This window comes from Pseudophryne corroboree, chromosome 1 (genome assembly GCF_028390025.1).
Source record: "Pseudophryne corroboree isolate aPseCor3 chromosome 1, aPseCor3.hap2, whole genome shotgun sequence".
In the NCBI taxonomy this organism is placed as follows: Eukaryota; Metazoa; Chordata; class Amphibia; order Anura; family Myobatrachidae; genus Pseudophryne; species Pseudophryne corroboree.
The window spans coordinates 326,991,438-327,014,924 of NC_086444.1; the positions used below are offsets into that span (position 1 = coordinate 326,991,438).

Below are 23,487 nucleotides of genomic sequence, written 5' to 3' on the forward strand. Positions count from 1 at the left end.
GAAGAGCCCACTGACCTAGTAGAGTGGGCCGTAATAGACTGAGGCCTAGGCAAATGAGCCGAGGTGTAATGCTGCTAAATAGTAAGCTTAATCCAGTGAGCATTAGACTGTATGGAAGCAGGACATCCAATCTTGTTCGCATCATACAAGACAGAGTCAGTTTCCTGAAATGAGCAGCCCTCTTGACTTAAATCTTCAAAGTTCGGACAACATCCAACGACTTTGGAGTAGGCAAGTCTTTAGACAGGACAGGAATCACAAATGGAACATTAATATGAAAGGCGTAGACTACCTTACATCTGACGAGTGCGTAGCTCCGCTCTGTCCTTGTGAAACACCAGGGACTTTGTCATGCAAAAGTCCCTAATTCCGAGACTCTTCTGGCCGACGCTAAAGCCAACAGTACAACAGTCTTCCACGTTAAGAACTTTTCTTCAACAGTCGGCAATGGCTCAAACCAGGAAGATTGAAGGAAATCTGGGACCACATTCAGATCCCACGGAGCCATAGGCGGAACAAACGGTGGATGGATGTGCAACACCCTGCAGAAAGGTCTGAACCTCTGAAAGGACCGCAAGTTATTTCTGAAAGAAAATCGACATAGCCGAAATCTGAACCTTTAGAGAGCCCAACTGAAGGCCCATAGCCACTCCTGCCTGTAGGAACCTCAAAAGACATCCAAGTTTAAATTCAGCAGGAGACCAATGTCGTCCTTCAAACAACTAAACGTATCTCTTCCATATCCGATGATAATGGCGAGACGTAACCGCCTTCCGAGCCTAGATCAAAGTAACAACATCAGGCATTCCTTTCCGCGCTAAAATCTCCCTTTCAGCTTCCATGCAGTCAAATGTAGCCATAAGTCTGGATAGACGAAGGGGCCTTGTTGAAGATGATCTTCTCAGAGCGGCAGCGGCCAAGAGTCCTCCTCCAACAGGCACAGGAGATCCGCGTACCAGGCTCTGCAAAGCCAATCCAGAGCAATAAGGATTGCCAGAACTCCCTCCTGCTTCAGCCGCCTGAGAATTCTCACTAGCAACTGAAGCGGAGGATACAGGCACACCAATTGGTAATTTTAGTCCAACGTTATGGCATCCACCGCCACAGCCTGTGCATCCCGAGTCCTGGCACAACAGCATGGAAGCTTCTTGTTGTACCTGGACGCCATCAGATGTATCTGTGGGCAACCCCACTGACGGATTATTTGCTGGAAAACCTGTGGATGAAGATCCCACTCACATGGGTGAAGGTTGTGTCTGCTTCCCAGTTGTCTACTCCTGGTATGAAGATAGTGGAAATGGCTCTTGCATGCTTTTCGGCCCACAGAAGAATCTTTGAGACTTCTCTCATTGCCGCTTTGCTTTTTGTTCCGCCCTGGCGATTTATGTACGCAACAGCCGTTGCGTTGTCCGACTGAACCTGTATGGCCTGGTTCCTTATCAGATGCGCGTCTTGAATTAGAGCGTTGTATACATCGCTCGAAACTCCAGGATGTTTATGGGAAGAGTCGATCCGTGACTGGACCAACTTCCCTGAAACTGCACTCCCTGCGACACTGCCACCAAGCCCCGGAGGCTGGCATCAGTCGTCAGCAGAATCCAAGGGTACATCACAAAAGGACCGATCTTTCACTAAGTGAGAGGTCTGTAACCACCACAGGCGTGATACTCTTGTTTGAGGCGATAGGCGTATCACCTGGTGCATATGAAGGTGTGATCCTGACGATTTGCTGAGAAGGTCCAACTGGAAAGTTCTCGCATTGGAATCTGCCGTACTGTATAGCTTCGTAAGAAGCTACGATCTTCCCCAGCAGTCGAATACAGAGATGGACAGAGACCGTCTGAGACTTCAGAACCAGCTGCACCATCATCTGGTTCGCTGTAACCTTTTGCAGAGGGAGGTATAATTTCTGCGACACAGTGTGGAGGATAATCCCCAGGAATTGGATTCTCTGAATTACAAATTTGAGTTATGTAAATTCAGAATCCAACCATGACGTGTTAGTAAGCTTGTCGTGACACTTATTTTGTTGCACAGCATATCCCTGGATAGGGCCTTTATCAGCAGATCATCCAGGTAGAGGACAATGTCTACTCCCTGTAGTCTGAGTTGCACCATCACCTCCGCCATTACCTTTGTAAACGCTCTCAGAGCAGTTGAGAGGCCAAAAAGGGCAAAGCCTGGAACTGGTAATGCTCCTCCAGCAGGGTAAACCGCAGGTAAGCCTGATGAGGCAGCCAGATTGGGACATGGATATAGGCATCCCTTGAGGTCTAACGACACTAGAAACTGATCCTTTTCCAAACCTGCCACCACTGCTCTCAAGGATTCAATCTTGAATTTGAAGACCTTCAGATACGGATTCAGGATAGGTCTGACTGAACCGTCAGGTTTCAGTACCACAAACCGGTTTGAATAGTAACCCTTTGTTTGCGAATGAGAAAGAACTGGTACTATGACCTGGGCCTGTACCAATCTGTCTATTGCCAGATTTAACGTTATTTGCAAATCTGCAGAAGCTGGTAAGTTTGATTTGAAATATTTCTGAGGAAGAAACTCGAATTCCAGTCCGTATCCCTGGGAAACGATGCTTCTAACCCAGGCATCCCGACAGGAAACCTCCCAGACATGGCTAAAGAACCTTACCCGGACACCAACTGGGAAATCCTCCCAGTTTTGAAGTATGGTGTCATGGCTTTGAGGAAGCGGAGGATTCACTCTGGTCCTGGATTCCTCCGGCCGCTGACTTACAGTTTTTACCTCTGGTACCTCTTGCTGCATTAGAGGCACTTCTTGTCCTGCTCCGAAAACTGGCAGTCTGAAAATACTGCAGAGAAGGGCCCGGATATGCCCTTCTAGCCGGCAGAGCTGCGGATGGTAAAAAATTGGACTTACCCGCAGTAGCTTGAGTAATCCACTTATTGAGCTCCTCGCCAAATAAGATCTCGCCTGTGAAAGGTAGTTCTTCTACCCCCTTCTTTGAATCCACATCTGCTGTCCATTGACGCAGCTACAAAGTCCTCCTTGCCAAAACAGACATAGATATCAGACGTGCGTTTAGGAAACCTATTTCTTTAATTGTCTCTCATAAGAAACCCGCAGATTCCTGTATGTGAGATGACAATCTGAGAAGTTCCATATATCTCTGTTCTCCTGTATGCCGGAGGCAAGATCAGCAGCTCATTTCTCCATGGCCTTTGTGATCCAGCATCCCGCAATGACCAGGCGCTGTATGTGATACTCCAGCAGCCACGTACATGGATTTTAGAGTATTATCAATTTTCCTATCTGCTGGGTCCTTCAAAGAGGATGCGCCCGGCACAAGTAACACCATCTTCTTTGAGAGACACGACACCAAAGCATCGACAGCGGGTGTGTTCTCCCATACCTTCCGATCCTCTGGAGGAAAAGGAAAGGTAGCAGTAAACCTCTTAGGCACCTGGAATTTCTTTTCCGGGTGTTCCCAAATATACTAGAACATGGTGTTCAATTCAGTCGACATAGGAAAAGTGACTTGTGATCACTGAGGTTTAGCGAAGAAAGTCGGCGCTGTCTGAACCTCTGTGTCAGGTATCTGCAGCACCTCTGATAGCAAAAATTAAAGATTCTACACCTTGGGCCTGGGCACTATCCCCTGTGCCCTCCAAGTCGCCCTCCTCCCCCTCCAAATCAGATAACTCCTCCTCAGAGTCTGACTTGAGTAGGTGAGCTAGCATCAGAGTCTAGGCATGCGGAATCTGGCTAGCACTTAGACTTCTGCAACCGATCTCTCCCTTTTAGCCGTAGCCAATTCAGCAGAGATGTCAGCCAGAACACCCTTAAAAGTGAGAAGCCAAGTTGGAGCAGTCTCCTGCAATGTGCTGCTGCTTTGTGAGGATTCATTGCATAAATAACATACAAGAATCCCCACAAACGCTGGTGTTAACTCCTGAGTACAGAAAATGCATTTTAATGTTTTACCTGCCATCATAAAATACCACACTCATACAAGGTATTCACACAGGAAAAACAAAAAAAGCCTTATCCCCTCTAACCGGTAGGAGAAGGCCCACAGGGAAAAGAAACCAGCACACTGCCCTAGTATTATAATAGAGACTGGGCTAATATAATATATATATATATATATATATATATATATATATATAAATATATATATATATATATAAATATATAAATATATATATATATATATATATATATATATATATATATATATATAAATATATATAAATATATATAAATATATATATATATATATATATATATATATATATATAAATATATATATATATATAAATATATATATATATATAAATATATATATATATATAAATATATATATATATATATATATATATATATATATATATATATATATATATATATATATATATATATATATATATATATATATATATATATATATATATATATATATATATAAAAAACTGAGCCCCTAAAGAGGACCCATTTTCTGGGAGCACTCCCCCCTTAACGTCCCCTGCTGCTGATCATGCTCTGTTCCTGCTCCTCTGTTGCACTGCCTGAAGTTTGAGTAAAATAGCCCCTCTGCCCTCTAAGTACATCTGGTGGCCCTATATCAGTGCCTCCACCCCCCAGAGCAATGGTCCCATAATTGCAAAGCCATGCGCCAACACTGAAAGAAAACTCTGGAGCCCTCCAGAGAAAAGTGACCACCTCTGAGGGCACTTTTTTCTAAACTGGCTAGTCGGCGGGGGTATAGGGGGGGAGGAGCCTGCATACACTAAAGTTTGGTTTAAAGTGCACCGGCTCCTTTGGAGCCATCTTTACCCCATCGTTCTAAAGACCTTACCCAGTATCCGCCAAGGATGTAAGAGGAAAAAATACAAATTACATTAGCCAGCAGGCCGAATATGCAACATTAACAAACTCCTCAAGATGCATTTTCCAGCCCCAGGCTTAGTTGTGCCAAGGTAAATAGTGTCCAGAAGCCTGGGTTTGGCTGCACATGGGCATGGGGTGAGCACACATTCAACCAAGCACAATGTAAAAAGGAATAAGCATGACCCACAATAGGATAAGATATATAGGCATGTTAGGGCATTGTAGAGAGGAAATAACTGCCAATAATTAAAATTTTGCTCAAATGATAAATGTATATATAAATTGGTTTTGAAGATAGGACCACTGAGGGCAGGTAATCTGGATGCCTTTAAGTTTAGTTATAAAATCAGAGGTGACTGAATGGAAAGCAGAGAAGGATAGTCTGGTGTGATTCATTAAAATATACAACTCTTCGAATAACCTGTTAGCAGGAAAATGTTAATACCTGGACAGGATGGATAACAAAAATCCTTTTGTCTAGGCTTGCATACTGATTAATCTGCAATGGAAAGCTGGTATTGAACACAGTAGCAGCATTCAGCAGTCTAATCACCAGATGTGGCTGCACATAAAGCAGATATCAAGTTCTTACCATAATTTATCTGGTTTTGACATAAATGTAATATTTCTCTAATACAGATGTGTCCACATACCCCTTTTCTATTTTCCTCAATTTGGCACGCCATGCATAACACGATTAAGCTACGAGTAGCAAATGGATGAATTTTAAGAGTGTTTGACATAATAGAATATGTATAAAGTAGCATATTACAGAAAAGATTTTAAACCTACCGGTAAATCTTTTTCTCGTAGTCCGTAGAGGATGCTGGGCACTCCGTAAGGACCATGGGGATAGACGGGCTCCGCAGGAGACAGGCACTTTAAGAAAGACTTTAGGTCTGGGTGTGCACTGGCTCCTCCCTCTATGCCCCTCCTCTAGACCTCAGTTAGAGAAACTGTGCCCAGAGGAGATGGACAGTACGGGGAAAGGATTTTTGTTAATCCAAGGGCAAGATTCATACCAGCCACACCGTATAACTTGTGTATCAAGTAAACAGTTAACAGTATGAAAAAATAACGTAGCATCAGTCCAACCTGATGGAACTATAACATAACCCTTATGTAAGCAAAACTATATACAAGTCTCGCAGAAGTAGTCCGCACTTGGGACGGGTGCCCAGCATCCTCTACGGACTACGAGAAAAAGATTTACCGGTAGGTTTAAAATCTTATTTTTTCTAACGTCCTAGAGGATGCTGGGGACTCCGTAAGGACCATGGGGATTATACCAAAGCTCCCAAACGGGCGGGAGAGTGCAGATGACTCTGCAGCACCGATTGAGCAAACAGGAGGTTCTCCTCAGCCAAGGTATCAAACTTATAGAACTTTGCAAAGGTGTTTGACCCCGACCAAGTAGCAGCTCGGCACAGCTGTAGTGCCGAGACCACTCGGGCAGCCGCCCAAGACGAGCCCACCTTCCTAGTGGAATGGGCCCTAACCGATTTCGGTAACGGCAAACCTGCCGTAGAATGCACCTGCTGAATCGGGTTACAGATCCAGCGAGCGATAGTCTGCTTTGAAGCAGGGCCGCCAACCTTGTTGGCTGCATACAGGACAAACCGTGCTTCTGTTTTTCTGATCCTAGCCGTTCTGGCCACGTAAATTTTCAAAGCCCTGACCACATCTAGGGACTCTGAATCCTCCAAGTCACGTGTAGCCACAGGCACGACAATAGGTTGGTTCATATGAAAGGATGAAACCACCTTAGGTAGGAATTGAGGACGGGTCCGCAATTCCGCTCTATCCATATGGAAAGCCAGATAGGGGCTTTTATGTGATAAAGCCGCCAGTTCCGAAACTCGCCTAGCCGAAGCCAAGGCTAACAACATGACCACCTTCCAAGTGAGATATTTCAACTCCACTGATTTAAGTGGTTCAAACCAATGTGACTTAAGGAAACTTAACACCACGTTAAGGTCCCAAGGCGCCACCGGAGGTACAAAAGGAGGCTGAATATGCAGTACTCCCTTCACAAAAGTCTGTACTTCAGGTAAAGAGGCCAAATCCTTTTGAAAGAAAATGGATAAGGCCGAAATCTGAACTTTAATGGAGCCTAATTTTAGGCCCAAATTCACTCCAGATTGTAGGAAGTGAAGAAAACGGCCTAGATGGAATTCTTCCGTAGGAGCATTCCTGGCCTCACACCAAGAAACATATTTACGCCATATTCGGTGATAATGTTTAGATGTCACGTCCTTCCTAGCCTTTATCAGCTTAGGAATGACCTCATCCGGAATTCCTTTTTCCGCTAGGATCCGGCGTTCAACCGCCATGCCGTCAAACGCAGCCGCGGTAAGTCTTGGAACAGACATGGCCCCTGTTGTAACAGGTCCTGTCGTAGAGGAAGAGGCCACGGATCTTCTGTGAGCAAATCCAGCAGATCCGGATACCCGGTCCTTCTTGGCCAATCAGGAACAATGAGAATTGTTCTCACTCCTCTTTTTCTTATTATTCTCAATACCTTGGGTATAAGAGGAAGAGGAGGAAACACATAAACCGACTGGAACACCCACGGTGTCACCAGGGCATCTACTGCTACTGCCTGAGTATCTTTTGATCTGGCGCAATACCTCTGTAGCTTTTTGTTGAGACGGGATGCCATCATGTCTATCTGGGGCAGTCCCCACTGACTTGCAATCTGTGCAAAGACTTCCCGATGAAGTCCCCACTCCCCTGGATGCAGGTCGTGTCTGCTGAGGAAGTCTGCTTCCCAGTTGTCCACTCCCGGAATGAACACAGCTGACAGCGCGCTTACATGATTTTCCGCCCAGCGAAGAATCTTGGTGGCTTCCGTCATTGCCACCCTGCTCCTTGTGCCGCCTCGGCGGTTTACATGAGCCACTGCAGTGATGTTGTCTGACTGGATCAGAACTGGTTGGTCACGAAGTAAGTTCTCTGCCTGCCGTAGGGCGTTGTATATGGCCCTCAGTTCCAGGATGTTTATGTGAAGACAAGTCTCTTGACTTGTCCAGAGTCCTTGGAAGTTTCTTCCCCTTGTGACTGCTCCCCACCCTCTGAGGCTCGCGTCCGTGGTCACCAGGATCCAATCCTGAACGCCGAACCTGCATCCTTCCAAAAGGTGAGCAATCTGCAGCCACCACAGGAGAGATACCCTGGCCCTGGGGGACAGGGTGATCCGCTGATGAATTTGTAGATGTGATCCGGACCACTTGTCCAATAGGTCCCATTGGAAGGTCCTTGCATGGAACCTGCCAAAGGGAATGGCCTCGTATGTTGCCACCATTTTTCCCAGGACTTGAGTGCAATGATGCACAGATACTTGTTTTGGCTTCAATAGGTTCTTGACTAGAATCATGAGTTCCTGAGCATTTTCTATCGGGAGAAAAGCCTTTTTCTGGTCTGTGTCCAGAACCATGCCCAAGAAGCTCAGACGAGTCGTAAGAACCAGCTGCGACTTCGGGATATTGAGAATCCAGCCGTGTTGCTGTAACACCTTCACTGAAAGTGACACACTGTTCAGTAACTGCTCTCGTGATCTCGCTTTTATGAGGAGATCGTCCAAGTACGGGATAATTGTGACACCCTGCTTGCGCAGGAGCACCATCATTTCCGCCATTACCTTTGTGAAAATCCTCGGGGCCGTGGAAAACCCAAACGGCAACGTCTGAAATTGGTAATGACAATCCTGTACCGCAAACCTCAGGAACGCCTGATAAGGATATATGGGAACATGAAGGTATGCATCATTTATGTCCAGGGATACCATAAAATCCCCCCCTTCCAGGCTGGCGATGACCACTCTGAGCGATTCCATTTTGAACTTGAACCGTTTTAAGTATAGGTTCAGGGATTTTAAATTCAATATGGGTCTGACCGAACCGTCCGGTTTCGGAACTACAAACAGGGTGGAGTAGTATCCCTTCCCTCTCTGAAGTAGGGGAACTTCGACCACCACTTGTTGAAGACACAATTTGTGAATAGCATTTAACACTATCTCCCTTTCTAGTGGAGAAGTCGGTAGAGCAGATTTGAAAAATCGGCGAGGAGGCACCTCTTCGAATTCCAGCTTGTATCCCTGAGAAACAATTTCTATTGCCCAGGGATCCACCTGTGAATGAACCCAGATGTGGCTTAAAAGTCGAAGACGTGCCCCCACTGGGGCGGACTCCCCCAGCGGAGCCCCAGCGTCATGCGGAGGATTTTGCAGAGGTCGGGGAGGATTTCTGTTCTTGGGAACTAGCTGTGCAGCTTTTTACCTCTGGCAAGAAAGGACGATCCACGCACTCTTTTGCTTTTATTTGAACGAAAGGACTGCATTTGATAATGTGGCGCTTTCTTAGATTGTGAGGGAACATAAGGCAAAAAATTTGATTTACCTGCCGTAGCTGTGGAGACCAGGTCCGAGAGACCTTCCCCAAACAATTGCTCCCCCTTGTAAGGTAAAACCTCCATATGTCTTTTTGAGTCGGCATCACCTGTCCACTGCCGGGTCCAGAGGACTCGTCTAGCAGAGATTGACATAGCGTTTATTCTGGAACCCATTAAATTAATGTCTTAGAGCATCCCTCATATATAAAAGACAGCATCCTTTATATGGCCTAGGTCAATAAAATGGTATCCTTATCTAGGGTTTCAATCTCCGCCGATAAGGAATCTGTCCATGCTGCAACCGCGCTACAAACCCAGGCCGACGCAATTGCCGGTCTAAGTAAAGTACCAGAATGTGTGTAAATGGATTTCAAGGTAATCTCCTGCTTGCGGTCTGCAGGATCCTTGAGGGTAGCCGTATCTTGTGATGGCAGCGCTATCTTTTTTGCCAAGCGTGTCAACACTTTGTCCACCTTAGGGGATGATTCCCACCGTACCCTGTCCATTGGCGGGAAAGGATACGCCATAAGAATCCTTTTGGGAATCTATAGTTTTTTGTCTGGAGATTCCCAAGCTTTTTCACATAATTCGTTCAACTCATGTGAGAAGGGAAAAGTTACCTCAGGCTTTTTTCCCTTATACATGTGTACCCTCGTGTCAGGGACAGGGGGTTCCTCTGTGATATGCAACACTTCTTTTATTGCAATAATCATATATCGAATACATTTTGCCACTTTCGGCTGTAACTTTACATCATCGTAGTCGACAGTGGAGTCCGAATCTGTGTCGGTATCAGTGTCTGCTATTTGGGATAGTGGGCGCTTCTGAGACCCTGAAGGTCCCGGCGACATAGGGACAGACACAGGTTCACTCCCCGTCTGTCCCTTAGCCTTAGCTTTGTCTAATCTCTTGTGCAATAAGTTCACACTAGCACTTATAACATTCCACATATACACCCAGTCAGGTGTCGGCACCGCCAACGGAGACCTCACATTCATATGCTCCCCCTCCTCTCTAGGTGAGCCTCCTACCTCAGACATGTCGACACACGCGTACCGACACAACACACACAGGGAAACTCTTATCTGAAGACACCCCACCACTCTCTCTGTCTCTCCCCACCAGGCCCTTTGGAGAGACAGAGAGAGAGTATGCCAGCACACACCCCAGCGCTGTATGACCCAGGACAAAAACACAATAATAGTATGTTTACCCAGATAGCACTGTTTACATATACAATATGCGCCAATTTTGTGCCCCCCCTCTTCTTTAAAACCCTCTGTCTACCGTGGTATAAGCAGGGGAGAGTCCGGGGAGCTTCCTCTCAGCGGTGCTGTGGAGAAAAAAATGGCGCTGTGAGTGCTGAGGGAGAAGCCCCGCCCCCTCGGCGGCGGGCTTCTGTCCCGCTGAAAATCTCAAAATTTGGCGGGGGCTCTTATATACGTACAGTGCCCAGCTGTACATATACATATTTTTGCCAAAAGAGGTCTACATGCTGCCTAGGGCGCCCCCCCTGCGCCCTGCACCCTTACAGTGACTGCCGTGTGTGAGGTGTATGGGAGCAATGGCGCACAGCTGCAGTGCTGTGCGTTACCTCAGTGAAGATCAAGAAGTCTTCTGCCGCCTCTGAAGTCTTCTTCTCATACTCACCCGGCTTCTATCTTCCGGCTCTGAGAGGGGGACGGCGGTGCGGCTCTGGGACGGACGGCAAGGGTGAGACCTGCGTACCAATCCCTCTGGGGCTAATGGTGTCCAGTAGCCTAAGAAGCAGAGCCTTGAAACTCACAGAAGTAGGTCTGCTTCTCTCCCCTCAGTCCCTCGATGCAGGGAGTCTTGCCAGCAGGCTCCCTGAAAATAAAAAACCTAACAAATATACTTTCTGTCAGGAAGCTCAGGAGAGCTCCCTGAAGTGCACCCATCTCCTCTGGGCACAGTATCAAACTGAGGTCTAGAGGAGGGGCATAGAGGGAGGAGCCAGTGCACACCCAGACCTAAAGTCTTTCTTAAAGTGCCCATGTCTCCTGCGGAGCCCGTCTATCCCCATGGTCCTTACGGAGTCCCCAGCATCCTCTAGGACGTTAGAGAAACAAATGTAGAAAAATCAGAAAGCATGGCTAAATGCCAAACCGTTCATCACATGGCAGTATATAGGAAAGGTGTATGTGGACACATCTGTAGTTAGGGGCACCCGAAATCCTATAAACATATTTGAAGTCTATATGCAGGTTGTGTGTCATTTGGGAATCGCTAGGACTTATGGTTTTGGAGAAATTAAGTATGGGCAATTCCATGAAAATATGGACAGAGAGCCTAAAACATAAAGTCACCACAGGTATAAGATGTTCGCATTAGAGATGAGCGCCTGAAATTTTTCGGGTTTTGTGTTTTGGTTTTGGGTTCGGTTCCGCGGCCGTGTTTTGGGTTCGACCGCGTTTTGGCAAAACCTCACCGAATTTTTTTTGTCGGATTCGGGTGTGTTTTGGATTCGGGTGTTTTTTTCAAAAAACCCTAAAAAACAGCTTAAATCATAGAATTTGGGGGTCATTTTGATCCCATATTATTATTAACCTCAAAAACCATAATTTCCACTCATTTTCAGTCTATTCTGAATACCTCACAATATTATTTTTAGTCCTAAAATTTGCACCGAGGTCGCTGGATGACTAAGCTAAGCGACCCTAGTGGCCGACACAAACACCTGGCCCATCTAGGAGTGGCACTGCAGTGTCACGCAGGATGTCCCTTCCAAAAAACCCTCCCCAAACAGCACATGACGCAAAGAAAAAAAGAGGCGCAATGAGGTAGCTGACTGTGTGAGTAAGATAAGCGACCCTAGTGGCCGACACAAACACCGGGCCCATTTAGGAGTGGCACTGCAGTGTCACGCAGGATGTCCCTTCCAAAAAACCCTCCCCAAACAGCACATGACGCAAAGAAAAAAAGAGGCGCAATGAGGTAGCTGACTGTGTGAGTAAGATAAGCGACCCTAGTGGCCAACACAAACACCGGGCCCATTTAGGAGTGGCACTGCAGTGTCACGCAGGATGTCCCTTCCAAAAAACCCTCCCCAATCAGCACATGACGCAAAGAAAAAAAGAGGCGCAATGAGGTAGCTGTGTGAGTAAGATTAGCGACCCTAGTGGCCGACACAAACACCGGGCCCATTTAGGAGTGGCACTGCAGTGTCACGCAGGATGTCCCTTCCAAAAAACCCTCCCCAATCAGCACATGACGCAAAGAAAAAAAGAGGCGCAATGAGGTAGCTGTGTGAGCAAGATTAGCGACCCTAGTGGCCGACAAACACCGGGCCCATTTAGGAGTGGCACTGCAGTGTCACGCAGGATGTCCCTTCCAAAAAACCCTCCCCAATCAGCACATGACGCAAAGAAAAAAAGAGGCGCAATGAGGTAGCTGTGTGAGCAAGATTAGCGACCCTAGTGGCCGACAAACACCGGGCCCATTTAGGAGTGGCACTGCAGTGTCACGCAGGATGTCCCTTCCAAAAAACCCTCCCCAAACAGCACATGACGCAAAGAAAAATAAAAGAAAAAAGAGGTGCAAGATGGAATTGTCCTTGGGCCCTCCCACCCACCCTTATGTTGTATAAACAGGACATGCACACTTTAACCAACCCATCATTTCAGTGACAGGGTCTGCCACACGACTGTGACTGAAATGACGGGATGGTTTGGACCCCCACCAAAAAAGAAGCAATTAATCTCTCCTTGCACAAACTGGCTCTACAGAGGCAAGATGTCCACCTCATCATCATCCTCCGATATATCACCGTGTACATCCCCCTCCTCACAGATTATCAATTCGTCCCCACTGGAATCCACCATCTCAGCTCCCTGTGTACTTTGTGGAGGCAATTGCTGCTGGTCAATGTCTCCGCGGAGGAATTGATTATAATTCATTTTAATGAACATCATCTTCTCCACATTTTCTGGATGTAACCTCGTACGCCGATTGCTGACAAGGTGAGCGGCGGCACTAAACACTCTTTCGGAGTACACACTTGTGGGAGAGCAACTTAGGTAGAATAAAGCCAGTTTGTGCAAGGGCCTCCAAATTGCCTCTTTTTCCTGCCAGTATAAGTACGGACTGTGCGACGTGCCTACTTGGATGCGGTCACTCATATAATCCTCCACCATTCTTTCAATGGGGAGAGAATCATATGCAGTGCCAGTAGACGACATGTCCGTATCCGTAATCGTTGTCAGGTCCATCAGTCCGGACCAGATGTCAGCATCAGCAGTCGCTCCAGACTGCCCTGCATCACCGCCAGCGGGTGGGCTCGGAATTCTGAGCCTTTTCCTCGCACCCCCAGTTGCGGGAGAATGTGAAGGAGGAGATGTTGACAGGTCGCGTTCCGCTTGACTTGACAATTTTCTCACCAGCAGGTCTTTCAACCCCAGCAGACTTGTGTCTGCCGGAAAGAGAGATCCAAGGTAGGCTTTAAATCTAGGATCGAGCACGGTGGCCAAAATGTAGTGCTCTGATTTCAACAGATTGACCACCCGTGAATCCTTGTTAAGCGAATTAAGGGCTCCATCCACAAGTCCCACATGCCTAGCGGAATCGCTCCGTGTTAGCTCCTCCTTCAATGTCTCCAGCTTCTTCTGCAAAAGCCTGATGAGGGGAATGACCTGACTCAGGCTGGCAGTGTCTGAACTGACTTCACGTGTGGCAAGTTCAAAGGGCATCAGAACCTTGCACAACGTTGAAATCATTCTCCACTGCGCTTGAGACAGGTGCATTCCACCTCCTATATCGTGCTCAATTGTATAGGCTTGAATGGCCTTTTGCTGCTCCTCCAACCTCTGAAGCATATAGAGGGTTGAATTCCACCTCGTTACCACTTCTTGCTTCAGATGATGGCAGGGCAGGTTCAGTAGTTTTTGGTGGTGCTCCAGTCTTCTGTACGTGGTGCCTGTACGCCGAAAGTGTCCCGCAATTCTTCTGGCCACCGACAGCATCTCTTGCACGCCCCTGTCGTTTTTTAAATAATTCTGCACCACCAAATTCAAGGTATGTGCAAAACATGGGACGTGCTGGAATTTGCCCATATTTAATGCACACACAATATTGCTGGCGTTGTCCGATGCCACAAATCCACAGGAGAGTCCAATTGGGGTAAGCCATTCCGCGATGATCTTCCTCAGTTGCCGTAAGAGGTTTTCAGCTGTGTGCGTATTCTGGTAACCGGTGATACAAAGCGTAGCCTGCCTAGGAAAGAGTTGGCGTTTGCGAGATGCTGCTACTGGTGCCGCCGCTGCTGTTCTTGCGGCGGGAGTCCATACATCTACCCAGTGGGCTGTCACAGTCATATAGTCCTGACCCTGCCCTGCTCCACTTGTCCACATGTCCGTGGTTAAGTGGACATTGGGTACAGCTGCATTTTTTAGGACACTGGTGACTCTTTTTCTGAGGTCTGTGTAAATTTTCGGTATCGCCTGCCTAGAGAAATGGAACCTAGATGGTATTTGGTACCGGGGACACAGTACCTCCAACAAGTCTCTAGTTGGCTCTGCAGTAATGATGGATACCGGAACCACGGTTCTCACCACCCAGGATGCCAAGGCCTCAGTTATCCGCTTTGCAGTAGGATGACTGCTGTGATATTTCATCTTCCTCGCAAAGGACTGTTGGACAGTCAATTGCTTGGTGGAAGTAGTAAAAGTGGTCTTACGACTTCCCCTCTGGGATGACCATCGACTCCCAGCAGCAACAACAGCAGCGCCAGCAGCAGTAGGCGTTACACGCAAGGATGCATCGGAGGAATCCCAGGCAGGAGAGGAATCGTCAGAATTGCCAGTGACATGGCCTGCAGGACTATTGGCATTCCTGGGGAAGGAGGAAATTGACACTGAGGGAGTTGGTGGGGTGGTTTGCGTGAGCTTGGTTACAAGAGGAAGGGATTTACTGGTCAGTGGACTGCTTCCGCTGTCACCCAAAGTTTTTGAACTTGTCACTGACTTATTATGAATGCGCTGCAGGTGACGTATAAGGGAGGATGTTCCGAGGTGGTTAACGTCCTTACCCCTACTTATTACAGCTTGACAAAGGGAACACACGGCTTGACACCTGTTGTCCGCATTTCTGGTGAAATACCTCCACACCGAAGAGCTGATTTTTTTGGTATTTTCACCTGGCATGTCAACGGCCATATTCCTCCCACGGACAACAGGTGTCTCCCCGGGTGCCTGACTTAAACAAACCACCTCACCATCAGAATCCTCCTGGTCAATTTCCTCCCCAGCGCCAGCAACACCCATATCCTCCTCATCCTGGTGTACTTCAACACTGACATCTTCAATCTGACTATCAGGAACTGGACTGCGGGTGCTCCTTCCAGCACTTGCAGGGGGCGTGCAAATGGTGGAAGGCGCATGCTCTTCACGTCCAGTGTTGGGAAGGTCAGGCATCGCAACCGACACAATTGGACTCTCCTTGTGGATTTGGGATTTCGAAGAACGCACAGTTCTTTGCTGTGCTTTTGCCAGCTTGAGTCTTTTCATTTTTCTAGCGAGAGGCTGATTGCTTCCATCCTCATGTGAAGCTGAACCACTAGCCATGAACATAGGCCAGGGCCTTAGCCGTTCCTTGCCACTCCGTGTGGTAAATGGCATATTGGCAAGTTTACGCTTCTCCTCCGACAATTTTATTTTAGGTTTTGGAGTCCTTTTTTTACGGATATTTGGTGTTTTGGATTTGACATGCTCTGTACTATGACATTGGGCATCGGCCTTGGCAGACGACGTTGCTGGCATTTCATCGTCTCGGCCATGACTAGTGGCAGCAGCTTCAGCACGAGGTGGAAGTGGATATTGATCTTTCCCTAATTTTGGAACCTCAACATTTTTGTTCTCCATATTTTAATAGGCACAACTAAAAGGCACCTCAGGTAAACAATGGAGATGGATGGATACTAGTATACAATTATGGACGGACTGCCGAGTGCCGACACAGAGGTAGCCACAGCCGTGAACTACCGTACTGTACTGTGTCTGCTGCTAATATAGACTGGTTGATAAAGAAATGTCGTAGTATGTATGTATAAAGAAGAAAGAAAAAAAAAACACGGGTAGGTGGTATACAATTATGGACGGACTGCCGAGTGCCGACACAGAGGTAGCCACAGCCGTGAACTACCGTACTGTACCTGCTGCTAATATAGACTGGTTGATAAAGAGATGTCGTAGTATGTACGTATAAAGAAGAAAGAAAAAAAAACCACGGTTAGGTGGTATACAATTATGGACGGACTGCCGAGTGCCGACACAGAGGTAGCCACAGCCGTGAACTACCGTACTGTACTGTGTCTGCTGCTAATATAGACTGGTTGATAAAGAGATGTCGTAGTATGTACGTATAAAGAAGAAAGAAAAAAAAACCACGGTTAGGTGGTATACAATTATGGACGGACTGCCGAGTGCCGACACAGAGGTAGCCACAGCCGTGAACTACTGTACTGTACTGTGTCTGCTGCTAATATAGACTGGTTGATAAAGAGATGTCGTAGTATGTACGTATAAAGAAGAAAGAAAAAAAAACGACGGTTAGGTGGTATACAATTATGGACGGACTGCCGAGTGCCGACACAGAGGTAGCCACAGCCGTGAACTACCGTACTGTACTGTGTCTGCTGCTAATATAGACTGGTTGATAAAGAGATGTCGTAGTATGTACGTATAAAGAAAGAAAAAAAAACCACGGTTAGGTGGTATACAATTATGGACGGACTGCCGAGTGCCGACACAGAGGTAGCCACAGCCGTGAACTACCGTACTGTACTGTGTCTGCTGCTAATATAGACTGGTTGATAAAGAGATGTCGTAGTATGTATGTATAAAGAAGAAAGAAAAAAAAACCACGGTTAGGTGGTATACAATTATGGACGGACTGCCGAGTGCCGACACAGAGGTAGCTACAGCCGTGAACTACCGTACTGTGTCTGCTGCGACTGGATGATAAATAATGATATAAAAAATATATATATATCACTACTGCAGCCGGACAGGTATATATATTATATAATGACGGACCTGCTGGACACTGTGTCAGCAGAATGAGTTTTTTATAGAATAAAAAAAAAAACACCACACAAGTGAAGTCACACGATGAGTGTTTAACTTTTTCAGGCAATCACAATATAGTATACTACTAACTATACTGGTGGTCAGTGTGGTCAGGTCACTGGTCAGTCACACTGGCAGTGGCACTCCTGCAGCAAAAGTGTGCACTGTTTAATTTTAATATAATATGTACTCCTGGCTCCTGCTATAACCTATAACTGGCACTGCAGTGCTCCCCAGTCTCCCCCACAATTATAAGCTGTGTGAGCTGAGCACAGTCAGATATATATACATAGATGATGCAGCACACTGGGCTGAGCAGTGCACACAGATATGGTATGTGACTGTCTTGTACTCATGGCTCCTGCTATAACCTATAACTGGCACTGCAGTGCTCCCCAGTCTCCCCCACAATTATAAGCTGTGTGAGCTGAGCACAGTCAGATATATAATATATACATAGATGATGCAGCACACTGGGCTGAGCAGTGCACACAGATATGGTATGTGACTGAGTCACTGTGTGTATCGTTTTTTTCAGGCAGAGAACGGATATATTAAATAAAACTGCACTGTCTGGTGGTCACTGTGGTCAGTCACTAGTAAACTCTGCACTCTCTTCTACAGTACTCCTAAGCTCCAGTAAATCAGGTCAATCTCTCTCTCTCTCTCTCCTAATCTAAATCACTGTACTCCCTAACAGCTGCTCCCCGTCCCCAATCCTCCCCACAATTATAACTAAGTCACTCAGTCTTTACTCTTTTCTACTATAACGGAGAGGACGCCGACGCGACGCGCGGCTCCTTATATAGAATCCGAGTCTCGCGAGAATCCGACAGCGTCATGATGACGTTCGGGCGCGCTCGGGTTAACCGAGCAAGGCGGGAAGATCCGAGTCGCTCGGACCCGTGAAAAAAAACATGAAGTTCGTGCGGGTTCGGATTCAGAGAAACCGAACCCGCTCATCTCTAGTTCGCATTATCAATCCGATGAAGTGCTCTAATTTGCTAATAAAGAAAAGCAGTTCATTTGTTATCTAGTACTTCATGTTAGGGCTCTTTAAATTATCAGTGTTCACTGAAGGAAAACATTATTATATAGACAGGCTTTCATTCCTTTGCATATAAAGCAAGGAAAGTGTGTTTGATTATATTACATAATATCTCAATATCAGAGTTAATATAATGTTAATAAGCAATTTAACATCCATAAATAATTCTCTCTCCATTATATGGTTAAATTAAAACGTACAATAAAATTAGATTGAGATATTACCTCAAAATTCAGTTTTATATAAAAATTTACCATGCTCATTACCCACTTGATTTCCTTACTTGATTTCATTACTTTATAAAAAATAAGCTAGGTTAAACAACTTTGCACACTATTACCAAACATTGGGGTCGATTCAATTCAGCAACAGTTGAATAGCGCCAGGAATTAACTCCAGACGCTATTCAATTCAGCTAAAGTAAAGTCGGAGAATACCCGTTCTCGTCGTCTTAACAGGTTGTTTTGTTGGGAGAACGAGCATTCTCCGACTTAACTACCCACGGCGATGCCGATTCCGGACAGAATCAGCCTCGCACCGGCCGCGCGGCAGCTCTTTTGTCGGTTTTCTTCTCTCACCCCCCGGGGCTGAGAGAAGAATTCCTGACAATTGAGGGTACCTAGTCGCTGTATTGAATAGCGCAGGGAGCAAATTCCTGGCACTATTCAACTGTTGCTGAATTGAATCGAGCCCATACTGTAAGTAGATGTATCCCCAGGATGTTTAATCTTGCAATAAAATTGTGAACAACTGGGGGGGATTCAAATGCTTGAAAAGTCGGTTGGGCATCTGTTTTTTCATGCCTATTAGATAGGAAAAAACAGACATCCAACTGACTTTTCAAACAATTGAATATCTCCTCTAGAGTTAATTCTGGAAACGGAAATGATGAATTTTGTGCACACACACACACACACACACACACACAAAGTAACTCATGAATGGTGATTCCGTTACAAACTTTAAAAGTAGGCTGATTTATCAAGGAAAATTACACAAGATGTCACTTAAGCTATTCTGAGAGTATTTTATATGGGGTTTATTGAGGGCTATTGTAAAAGGATTTATTATTATTAGTGGCTATTGTATAATGAATAGAGTTTACCACTGTGAAAGGTCGATTCCGTTACCAGTAGAATTGCCTGTATCTAAACATACCTTCAAGCTATGTCATAATTACACTCATATTATAGCTTAAATAATGGAGATTAATGTAAACATGCCATATTTTATGTAATTATTACACAGAGGGAATTATGTACTGTTAATTGTAATAAAGTAATATGGACCGGTATTTAATTAACTGGTCAGCCAGTCAGCAGAAACAGGTTTACAACAAAACGATATTGGGAGGAAAGCAGATAGAAGGTATGGGTGTCTTTTGTTCCGTCAGATTTTAGGGATCAATCTAAATCAAAGACCACGCCATAATTTACCAGCTGTGCCCCCAGTACAGAATAGTCTGTTTTATATTGAGTTTTTTTATATAAAATTGCAACAGGTTTGTCCATCAGTAGCAGCGGACCAATACACTGGACACACCGCATAGTGTGTGCGGCTGATCGCACATTCCCGCAGACCTTTCCCTGCGTCATCCAGCATGCAGCAGATAACAGTATACTGCACTGCTGTTCACCAAATTGAACAGCGGCACAATATATCGTACAATCAGGCGTGCTGTCGGCTGGAGTACATATCGTTCTTATGTGTATCCGGCCTGAGCCTTTGGCTATTATTGATTGCTAGGATCTGGGTTTAAATGAAGGAAACTGCATGGTAGTTTGTGTCGCCAAGCCTGCAAACTTGTGATAGTTTGTTTGGGTACTTGTGGCCCTTTGTATATACAACGAGTAGTTGCAGTGAAGATAAGTGTATCGTACAACGGGCATAGAGAGATAATATTCAGTGTATTATAATCGACTCTGCCCTCACTGGATCAGGACTTGGAGATCTGCATGATCACAGTCCTGCTGCTAGTATGATACAATCAAGGTTAATCAATTTACTTCCTCTGGCCATAGTCAGAGTGCAAAATTAGGGATACCTACTAGTATCCCTGACACTGCTCAATACAAGAGTTATTGTTAATGCTAGTAAAAGCATATAAACTGATACAGCAAAACAGTAATTGTTCCAATGATGCCATAACTACTTGCAGTGGAGAGAAGATGCTGACTGCTATTTAGACACTGTTTGGTCCATTTATTGCATGCAAGGCATGGCTGTATTGCTCAGCTAATGCTTAGAAGTATAAAGCCAATATTTAGAAAAAGTCGTCAGATCATACATACACGTTTCTTGGGTTTTCTGTAGAACGTCTCCATGAACAGCAAGAGTAGCCCAGAATTCTAAACAGGTCTGTAAAGGCACTGCCGTCTGCTGGCTTGGTAATAAAGACAGTCTGTCCACACATAAACACCAAAAACGACACACAAATGCAAACTGTGGGGATTATATATCCAATAAGGAATCCCACATTTTGTTGTACATATGCAATTCCACCAAGAGAAAAGATTGCTCCCAGGTTAATGCTCCAGTAGAACCAGTTGAAAAATCTACGTGTTGCCTCTGGTCCGCGATCTTTCACCTTAAAAAAAAAAAAAAAAAAAAAAAAATTAATATTGTAATAAAAGCCATACAAGGTACTCTAAAACAATGCACTGCAACAAAGTGTAAGGTTTCTATCTTTCAAGCAACCAAATAGCACTGATACATGATATGAGATAAATTATATTAAATTGTAACATTATGCTCAGTAAGCATGTTTTGTTTTTTTTTGTTTTTTTATTACCCATCATACACAATTAACTTTGGCTAGTTCCTGTGAGACTAACAATGAGGTTGTAATACAGGAATTGAAACTTGAAGTTACTAAGTGGCAAAAACAGTTTAGACTTGTACACACACACACCACGGTAATGGGTGAAAACCACTTACGCATAAACTGAATTACATATACAGAGATATAGAATATATTATATTAATATATATATTTATTTTTATTTTATTTTGTTAAAAAAATATATATACAAAGGGCACATAAAAGCTTGACACATCAGTGTGATCAGATTTCATTTTCACACAAAAATCTCTGCACAATATTTTCTTAACATTAATGACACATTGTGCAATAGTATCAAATTCCTTCTAGTTTGATATAGCTTTTCCTGTAGGATCAACAATATTTAAATATAGTCTGATTACTGAAGGATGATTGTTGAGTGCTTATAGTGTGCTTAGTGTAAACACACAATATACCCGTGATCATACACAAGAAGTGTTTTGCAAAACAGACAAATGAGAAAACATCTCATGATCAAGATGTTTCCTTTATTAACCCTGAGTCAGCATCATGTGTCAGACACTTTATTCTAGGTTGAGGGCTCATACAATTCCATGCCAGCTTCTTAGTTACTCAAAATGATCACCCTGCTTGATAAAACCATGTAAGAATATAAATTGTATTTCATTTAGTTTGGCACTTAAACTGAAACTTTAAAAACTAAGCTCCTGCCCCTTGCAACCCCAGCATGTCAATATTTCTTTACAAAAATAAATAGGATTTTAAAATTACCTACCGGTAGTCCATAGAGGATGCCAAGGTTCCATTTAGTACCATGGGGTATAGACGGGTCCGTTGGTAGCCACTGGCACTTTAAGAGTTTAAGAGTGTGGGCTGGCTCCTCCCTCTATGCCCCCCCTACCAGACTCGGTCTAGAAACTGTGCACGAGTAGACGGACACACTTAGAGAGAAGGAAAATAGGATTTTGGTACCTACTGGTAAATCCTTTTCTCCTAGTCCGTAGAGGATGCTGGAGACTCCAAAAGGACCATGGGGTATAGACGGGATCCGCAGGAGCTTGGGAACACTGAAAAGACTTAAACTGGGTGTGAACTGGCTCCTCCCTCTATGCCCCTCCTCCAGACCCCAGTTAAAGGAACTGTGCCCAGGAGACACGTACATTTCGAGGACAGGGTTTTTGTTTAAACTAAGGGCTACAAACATACCAGCCCACACCACAAACATACCGTACAACCGGAGTAACAGTAAACCAGATAACAGTATGAAGTAACAACAGCAACAAGCTGAAAACAAGAAATACACAACCTGTGTATAAACAAATTTTACCAGCAAGAAAACACTGCAAGTAACAGTCCGCACTGGGATGGGCACCCAGCATCCTCTACGGACTAGGAGAAAAGGATTTACCGGTAGGTACCAAAATCCTATTTTCTCTTACGTCCTAGAGGATGCTGGGGACTCCAAAAGGACCATGGGGTTTATACCAAAGCTCCAGAACGGGCGGGAGAGTGCGGACGACTCTGCAGCACCGACTGAGCAAACGCAAGGTCCTCATCAGCCAGGGTATCAAACTTATAGAACTTAGCAAAAGTGTTTGAACACGACCAAGTAGCTGCTTGGCAAAGCTGTAACGCCGAGACGCCTCGGGCAGCCGCCCAAGATGAGCCCACTTTCCTGGTAGAATGGGCTTTTACTGACTTTGGCACTGGTAGCCCGGCCGTAGAATAAGCCTGCTGAATCGTACTACAAATCCAGCGTGCAATAGTCTGTTTTGAAGCATGACCAATCTTGTTGGAAGCATACAGGACAAACAGCGCCTCAGTTTTTCTGGCAACAGCAGTCCTAGTGACGTAGATCTTCAAAGCTCTCACAACATCCAGAGATTTTGGAATCGCCACAGCCTCCGTAGCCACAATAGGTTGGTTAATGTGAAATGAAGAAACCACCTTCGGCAGAAATTGTTGACGAGTCCTCAATTCCGCCCTATCCGAATGAAAAATCAAGTACGGGCTCTTATGAGATAAGGCCGCCAACTCTGACACTCGCCTGGCAGACGCCAACAGCATAACTACCTTCCAAGTGAGAAATTTCAACTCAACCTTACGCAAAGATTCAAACCAGGAAGACATGAGAAACCGTAAGACCACATCAAGATCCCATGGAGCTACAGGAGGCACAAACGGAGGATTAATATGCATTACTCCTTTCACAAAAGGCTGAACCTCTGGGAGGACAGCTAATTCTTTTTGAAAGAAAATAGACAAAGCCGAAATCTGCACTTTGATGGAGCCTAATTTCA

General features: G+C 45.3%; 1 protein-coding gene across 1 annotated transcript in view; it reads right to left on the reverse strand.

Annotated features, from left to right (window-relative positions):
• SLC15A4 (solute carrier family 15 member 4) overlaps positions 1-23,487 on the reverse strand; it is a 99,915-nt gene that overhangs the window by 40,808 nt on the left and 35,620 nt on the right. The window contains exon 2 of the mRNA XM_063964605.1: positions 20,676-20,971. Within this exon, the coding sequence (XP_063820675.1) occupies positions 20,676-20,971 (296 nt within the window). The remainder of the gene's footprint in view (positions 1-20,675; positions 20,972-23,487) is intronic.